General features: G+C 37.7%; 1 protein-coding gene across 14 annotated transcripts in view; it reads left to right on the plus strand.

The window, feature by feature from the left end:
* Spice1 (spindle and centriole associated protein 1) overlaps positions 1-8,076 on the plus strand; it is a 65,579-nt gene that overhangs the window by 26,160 nt on the left and 31,343 nt on the right. For 13 of the 14 annotated variants that reach the window (XR_003851692.1, XM_029570350.1, XM_017801641.2 and 10 more), the window contains exons 5-7: positions 385-487; positions 1,914-2,020; positions 3,478-3,590. Coding sequence is in view for 13 of the 14 variants with exons in the window: in XM_029570350.1 (XP_029426210.1) it covers positions 385-487; positions 1,914-2,020; positions 3,478-3,590 (323 nt within the window). In the remaining variant the exon portion in view is untranslated. The remainder of the gene's footprint in view (positions 1-384; positions 488-1,913; positions 2,021-3,477; positions 3,591-8,076) is intronic. The other variant, XM_029570353.1, reaches the window with a different exon arrangement.

Raw genomic sequence — 8,076 nt, forward strand, 5'->3', positions numbered from 1 at the left:
TAGATCACGACTTATATGCATTTTTTAAACCTGGAATTGGATCTAAGCTTTTTCAAGGTACCAATTATATAGGTCATGGCCTATGGTTAAGAGCAGATCTAGCAACCACAACTAGCAGTGGTTGATGTTTAAGCCTTTAAAATTTCATGTGCCTTTGTATGATCTTTTTCTTTAGTGATTTTAAAAGTAAATGCATTTCCAGGTGGGGTAGCAGATACTATTAATCCCAGCACTCAGATCTCTGTGAGATCAAGGCTAGCCTGGTCTACATGGCAAATTCTAGGGGCTATAGGGAGACCCTTTCTCAAAAAAAAAAAAAAAAAAACAGAAACAAAAGTAGCTGTATTTTTCTCTGAACAATATTTGTTACTAACATATGTATAGATTCTTTCTGATCAATACCAGATGCAGGATGTGTTGGAGAAATCTGATCATTTGATGGCTACAGCAAAAGATCTGTTTGCTGATTTTCCTCGAAAGCGTACAGGTAAGTATTCAATTCAAACAAGCTTCTTTTTTTTTAAATTAAAAAAAATTTTTTTTAATAACTACATGATTAGAAGAAGCATTTCACTACAGATTTAACATATTCAGTAACACACTCCAGAGCAAGAGTACATCTCTTTCACAAGTGGGTGCAAGTTTCTAGGTTCACAATGAATTTTTAACCCTCAAAAAAGATCTCCATTTCATTCTAAAATATACTCTTTCTTACAGAAAGACTCATTGTTTTTGCTACTAACACTGAGATGTTGGCACATGAGTCTCTAATCTGTATGTATCTGATTATTACTAGTTATAATAGTTTGCACTCAGATCCTTTGGGCCTGTGTATGTCTATAAAGTCGTTGAGTAGATTTCAGTGGTAATGTTCAGCACCTCTACTAATTAACATGATGTAAACTTTTATGCTTCCTCCTCAAATACATAATATATTTTAAAAAATTGTTGATTTTTTTTTTTCTGTGTGTATACGTGTGCATATCACACAGAATATCCCAAACCATCTTATTCGACTATACACTAACTTCCCAGATGGCACCCTCCCATAGTCTCCCTCCCCTTACTTGAGCCCTTATACTCTGATATCCCGGCTACTGTCTCCTGTGTTGTCGAAAGTGTAAATGTAAGTATTCAGTTCAAACAAGCATCTTTTTTTTTTTAATTAAAAAAAAATTATTGTTAAGTATAGGCCATAAGTGATTGGAAGAATTTACAGTCCTTTTCTAGGAATCATATTATTGATAAGTATTCTATCGTGGCTAGTATAGAAAGATTATTAGGGTTAAGAGTCATTTTAAATTGCTTGCTCTTTACTAAGAATATTAACCATTACAAATTATTTAGCCAAGGTGAAGTTTATTGTAATTATCTACTAAAATATAATGTACAGGATTTTGTAATTTTAAAGTTGACTTAATTTTCAGCTTATCACATAATGAAAGTACTTGTGTTTATATGTAATTTGAGTAAACAACTTCACAAGTCCCCAAGGATTCATGTAGCCTAGGTTGGCCTGGAGCTTCTGGAATTCCTGCCTTTTACCTCCTGGATACTGCCATTGTGGTCATATATAACCAAACTCTACCACAACATTATTCATTTTAATGTCTGTATAACCACATGTTTCACCTAGACATGAAATTTTTTCTTTTGGTACAATGTTTAAATCCTAGATTAGCCATTTATTAGTGTAACTCTGGGCTAGTTGCATAGTGTCTCTTGAGTTTCAGTTTACTGATCTGTAAAATATTAGAACCTATGTCATGGAGTTTTGTGAAAGTAAAACTATGCTTCTGTATATAGAAGTGTGAGCTATTATTTTTTGAGATTCCCCTAGGATGATGGAAGCTATGGCAGCATCGAACTTGTGAAGCCAGTTTAAATCATCATGGCTTATTTTCCTTCTGCAGGGTTTCCAAATATAACAATGGCTCCAGATTCCTCTCAGGGTCCCATTGTGGTAAATCAAGACCCTGTCACCCAGTCCATCCTTAATGAGTCTGTCATCAAGCCTCAGGTAATGCATTGCCCTCACAGCCACAGTGCCCATGCTGGAATGAAGGTTAACTTGATGTAGGCCTGTGGCAAACATTTTTAAACCTTAAACACCAGTCCTTGTCTATCAGATAGGTGTAGAACAAAGGTAGAAAAAGAAAACTAATAAAGGAGATTGGGAAAGATCAGCTAGAAAAAGAAAAGAACATTCAAAAAGATATGAGGGTATCAAGATTTTTAGTGTGTGTTGTGTGTGTGTATTTGTTACATTTATGTTGCTGTGATAAAACACCATGACCAAGGCAGCTTCTAGAAAGAAGAGTTTATTGGGTTTATGGTTCCCAAGTGATGAGCCCATCAAGGTGGGGAGGCATTGTGGCTGGAGGCAGCTGGAGCAGAAAGCTGAGGGCTCACATCTTCCAACAGACACCAGATGCAGGAAGAGAAACTTGAAATGGGCAAACCTATGAATTCTCAAAGCCTATCTCCAGTCATGTGCTTCCTGCAGCAGGGCTGACCTTCCTAAACCTCCCCAAACAGTGCCACCCACTGGGGTCAGAGTGTTCAAATATTTGGAGTCTATGGGGGAACATTCTCATTCAAACCCCCACAGTGTGTTTGTGTGTGCATGCATGTGGCGGTCAGAGGACAACCTTGGTGTCATCCTCAGGAATGTTGTCCACCTGTGTTGAGACAGAGTCTCTCTCCATTGGTCTGGAGTTTCCGTTTAGGCTAGACTGGCTGGCCAGAGGAGCCCCAGAGATCTTCCTGTCTCTGCCTCCCTTGTCACCATGTCTGGCATTGTGTAATGTGGGTTCTGGAGATTGGACTCAGTTCCTTATGCTTACTAAGATTTTAAAGGAAGGAAATGATGATTAAGGTCTAGTGAGTCAGAGAAGAAAAGGCAAATACAAAAATACCTATTTGGTTTAAAAATAAATGTGTTGATACCACCCTTGAAGAGAGCATTTTGAATGGAATAGAGGACAGAGCGAAGTTACTGGACAAGGATGGTGAATGACAAATGGAAAATGACTGTCTCTGTATATTTGATGGTGCCGCATACCTCTAATATTAGCGGTAGAGTTGATGCAGAAGGAATTGTGAATTTGAGGCCAGCCTCAGCTACATAAGAACTGAGGCTAGGCTAGGCTAAACAAAAACAAAATCAAAAACAAAATTAAGTTTGATGGTAACAGAGAATAGTAATATCTCTGGGTAGGGACAGGGTTAGGATAAGAAGGGAAAGATTTGCTTACACTTACATGTTGACAACCTGAAATTGACAGAGACAGAGAGAGACAGAGACAGACAGACAGACAGAGAGAGGGACACAGAGAGACTGAGAGGAAGGGAGGGCGGGGTTGGCCTTTAGAACACATGTGAAGGGGTAGAGGGGTTAGCCTCGGAGGAGAGATTTCTGTTATGACAGAAAGTATGTAATCAAGTTGTGTTTCTGTTTCTGTTGTGTTGAGATAGGCTCTTAATGAAATAAATGATGAAGGTGAAGGCACTGTTAACAGCCAGTCAGAAGAAAGCGAGAGTGAACTGGATAGCTCCCTCAACTTGCAGTCTAACAGGAATACAGAGAGGTATGGGTATTTCAGCTCTTGGCCTGTGTTCTGAGAGTGTTTGAAATTTTTGATTATTATCTTTTTTTAATCAGTTGAGAGTATTCTTTTATATAAACTGTAAAAATTTTGATATAATTTCAAAAAAGTAAAAGAATGTGAAAGTTCTTTACTCTTTATGTAATTCTTTTTATACATATAAGCAGATAAATAAATGTCTTTTCTTTCATGCATTAAAGATAGCATGCTGTATTTGTATTTATCACTTAATATGTCCTGAAACCACCCCAACAATCTTTTGTGAATCCATTTTTTGTTTTTATAGCACCGGTGAAATAGTTGCCAAGTTCTAAATTGTGTGAATGTGCTATAGTTGATCTGCTGCTCTCCTGAATATTTGGCCATTTAGGTTATTTCCAGTAACTTATAGTAACAAAAACTCTACAGTAAATACCTTGTACATAAGTATTTTTATATTTTTTGAGGTTTATATTTAGGAAAAATTATCACAGGTGGGGTTTGATGTTTAAAGTGTAAATGCTGTATAATTTTGTTTAAAAATTGACATTTATGAAGAACTGTACTCTAACTTTCTTACCCTAGACCAAGGTTATGGAAGACTTCACTCATGTTTTTTTCTAGTAGTGTGTGGTTTTTGTGTTTTAGATTTAGTGCTCTTTGATCTACAGTTTATTTTAGTATGTGCTAGGAGGTGTGTGTCCATTGTTCTTTTCTGGATGGTTTCCCCGTAGCCTTCAAACCATTTATTAGAAATACCACCCTGGCCCCCTGGGTTGGGAAGCTGCCTTTGTCACATATGAATCTCCATATGTGTGTGGGTCAGTCTCAACTTGCTGGTCTAGTGTGTTGGCTTTTCTTCCCTAGTCATTCTTTAGTGCTACACTGTTTTATTTCAAGAGGATTTATAGGTTTTTAATAGACTCATAGCTTTTCTTAAATTTAGGGTTTTCTTTTTTTTTAAGAACAAGTGAAAATTTATATTTTATTTAACCTACTATATGAAAATATAATCATTTCAATATATAAGAAAAATAAATATGAAAGTTTTTGTTTTAGTTTGCTCTTTGAGACAGGGTTTCATGCTATAGCCCAGACTAGCCTTGAACTCTAAATGGTCCTGGTACCTCAGCCTCCCAAGTAGATCACGGGCCTAAGCCACCATGCCCAGCTATACAAGTATCAATGACATATATTACCATAAGATTTGGGGTCCTGCCCCAGTTAGGTTTCTGTGATAAACCCCATGACCAAAACCAACTTAGGGAAGAAAGGGTTTATTGCATCTTACAACTCCTGGGTCATAATCCATCACTGAGGGAAGTCAGGGTAGGAACTCAAAGAAGAAACCTGGAACAGAACCTGAAGGAGAGACCATGAAGGAAAGCTCCTTACTGGTATGCTTCCCTTGGTTTGCTCAGTTCCCATTCTTAAACAGTCTAGGCCCATCTGAACAGGGATGGCACTGTTCACAGTGGGCTGGGCTTGCCTACATCAATTAACAATTAAGAAAATTAACTCCCAGCCATGCCCATAGGCCAGTCTGATGAAGGAATTCTTTAATTGGGGTTTCTTATTCCCAGGTGACTCTAGTTTGTAATAAGCTGATAAAAATTGAACAGCACAGGTTCTGTCTTTGAAATCTGATGGGTATTTCAGTTTATTTATGTCTCTATTAGACTACTCATATTTCATATGCCCAATATATCACCAACATGGACCATATGTTATACAATGTGTAATAGAAATGAGGGCCGTGGCTGATCTCACTTGGCCATCCATCTCCAGTGGATGCCTTCATCAGGAAATTGCTGCAGATTTTTTTAGATGTCTTTATGGGAAATAAGTCATTCTTTTGTATTTCTAACTTACTATGAGTTTTAAAACAGTGCACACCTGTAATCCCAGGACTCCAAAGGGCCCCCTCCACATTCCACACTCCACTATTCCAGGGGTTGTGGAGACAAAGGTCACTGCTTACTGTATCACCCAATTCCTCTAAGAGAAGGATTTCAAATTGGTATGCAAATACACAGAAGCCAAAAAGACTGAAAAGACAGAGGAAGCGACCTCTTCGGAGGGGGAGGAATCCATAATTGTTCTCCATAGACGGCAGAAAAAAATTTAGTAGGATATAGGAGGTTTGAACAATACAATTAGTAAACTTGACACAAGGACTTTTACAGAACAACATACACTCTTTTCAAAACATAGAGTGTTTACCAAAACAGTTCATCTTAAATTTTGAATACATAAGATCTCATAAAGTATATTATCTGAATTCAATACTTAAAAAGCTAAAGTTTTTTTTTCTTTTTAAGCACTCAAGAGGCAGAGGCAGGCAGACTTCTGTGAGATCTAGGCCAGCCTGGTCTACATAAACGAGTTCCAGGCCCCTAGGGCTGCATGAGGACCCTGACTCAAAACAAACAAAAAGAGAGCGCTGCACATTGACCAAGTATCTGTTTCTAGCAGCTGGAAAAACAGGAAAACCCCCAAAGCAAATACATGACTGGGAAACACTGAAGATTCAGTTGGCAAAAGCAAAAAAAAAAAATTTACATTGACAGCTTTCTGGTGAAAGTAACCAAGAAAAAAAGAGATAAAGTGCAACGAACTAACACTGAGCAAAAAGCCCGAGATTTCTCAAAAAAGAGGCTGCCTGAGATTTCTAAAAAGAAAAAATAATTCAGGAATCTCATGAGTAATTTTATTACAGCATCTAAATGACACAGGCAAATTTCTAGAAAAGCATGATTTACTGAAAAAGACTCAAGATGAAGAGGAAAGCTGAAGTGGGGGGGCATGGTGGTGCATGCCTGTAATCCCAGCACCTGGGAGGCAGAAGCAGGTGGATCTCTGAGTTCAAGGCCAGCCTGGTCTATATAGTGAGTTTCAGGCCATCTGGGGCTACAGGGAGATCCTGTCTCAAGCAAGCAAACAATCAACAAACAAACAAAAAATTAAGGTAGCGATAGGGGAAAGCACTTGACATTGACATGAACATTAATATGAACTTGTTTAAATTCATAAAAAAGCTTATTGATATTTTCTGTTAGGACATAATGTTTTTCCCTTTGTTGAAAGTGTACTTTTTGTTTTTGAGGAATGTTTTAACATGTTTCCCATTTAGGATTTGTTTGTTTATTTTGGTCTTTTTGAGACAGGGTCTCCCTATAGCCCCAGCTGGCCTGGAACTTACTATGTAGGCTAAGCTGGCCTTGAATTCCGCCTGCCTCTGCCTCCTAAATGCTGGGATTAAAAGCGTGCACCACCATGCCCAGCTTGCTTTTTTATTTTTTTAAGATTTAAACTATGTGTATGTGTGTGGGCATGTGCATGTGAGTGCAGGTACCCTCAGAGGCCAGAAGAGGGCATTGAATCCCCTAGAGCTGGAGTTTTAGGTAGTTGTGAGCCACCTGATACGGTGCAGGTATGTGAACCCAGGTCCTCTGTGAGAGCAGCGAGTTCTCTTAACCACTGAGTCGTCTCTCTAGCCCCATGTTTGCTTATTTCTTATTAAATGTACTCTGAAATATTATCTTTGTTATCCTTTCAAATGGGTTTTTTTTCTTCTACCTCTGTTTTGTTTCCTGTGGAGTTAAGACCCCCAAAGCCTTGTGCATGCATATTAGGTAAGCACTCTTCTACCAAGCTACATCCCCAGCCTCTCTTCCACTATACCTTTTAGCTGTTATCATTTGTGTTTCTGAAGGCTCTGGATTTCTGCTCCTTATCTCAATATGCTGCTACTTTATTGAATCTTGGTTATGTTAGTTCTAGCAGTGACTTTGCAGGATTTTTAGAGTTACTGTCATGGCATTTACAAATGATAGTTTTACTTGTTTTCTGAATCTTTGTACCTCCTCCAAGTTTTTTCTTTTGGATATTATAGGATAGTGTAGAATAATAGTGAGATAGTGAACATCCTTGCTTTGTTCTTTATCTTATGGAAATATGCTGGCTTTGGCTCTGAAGTCTTTTTAATACACAGTGCTAAGGAAATACCTTAGGTTCTACTTTTATTTTGTCAGTAATGATTGCTGAATTTTGTCAGACTTCAGCATCTGCAGAGATGATCCACCAGGGTCTTAGGCATGTTAAGCATTCTACTACTGAGCTATATCCTTGGTCCTGCTTAAAGTTATTAATATGATACATTATATTATGGTTTTCCTGATATATAGCTATCATTGCTTTCCTGCAATAAATTTTACTTGGCCACAGTGTGTGATTTTCATACTATAATGGTAGACATTTAAAATATTTAGTTTAGTATCCTTGAATTAAATTTTATAAATGATATGTATTATAATTTTTATGTCTGTTCTTTATCACGTTGTGGTAACAGTGTGCCATGTGATTTTATAAGAAACAGCTGAAAGTTTTCTCTAGTGTTTTTTTTTTTTCTTTAAATTTATTTTAATTAAAAGCCACTTCCCAGGTAGCACCCTCCCATAGCCTCCCTCCCCCCACTAGAGCCCTTATA

The sequence above is a fragment of the Nannospalax galili genome, unplaced genomic scaffold (assembly GCF_000622305.1).
Source record: "Nannospalax galili isolate Female #2095 unplaced genomic scaffold, S.galili_v1.0 scaffold743, whole genome shotgun sequence".
NCBI classification, from domain to species: Eukaryota; Metazoa; Chordata; class Mammalia; order Rodentia; family Spalacidae; genus Nannospalax; species Nannospalax galili.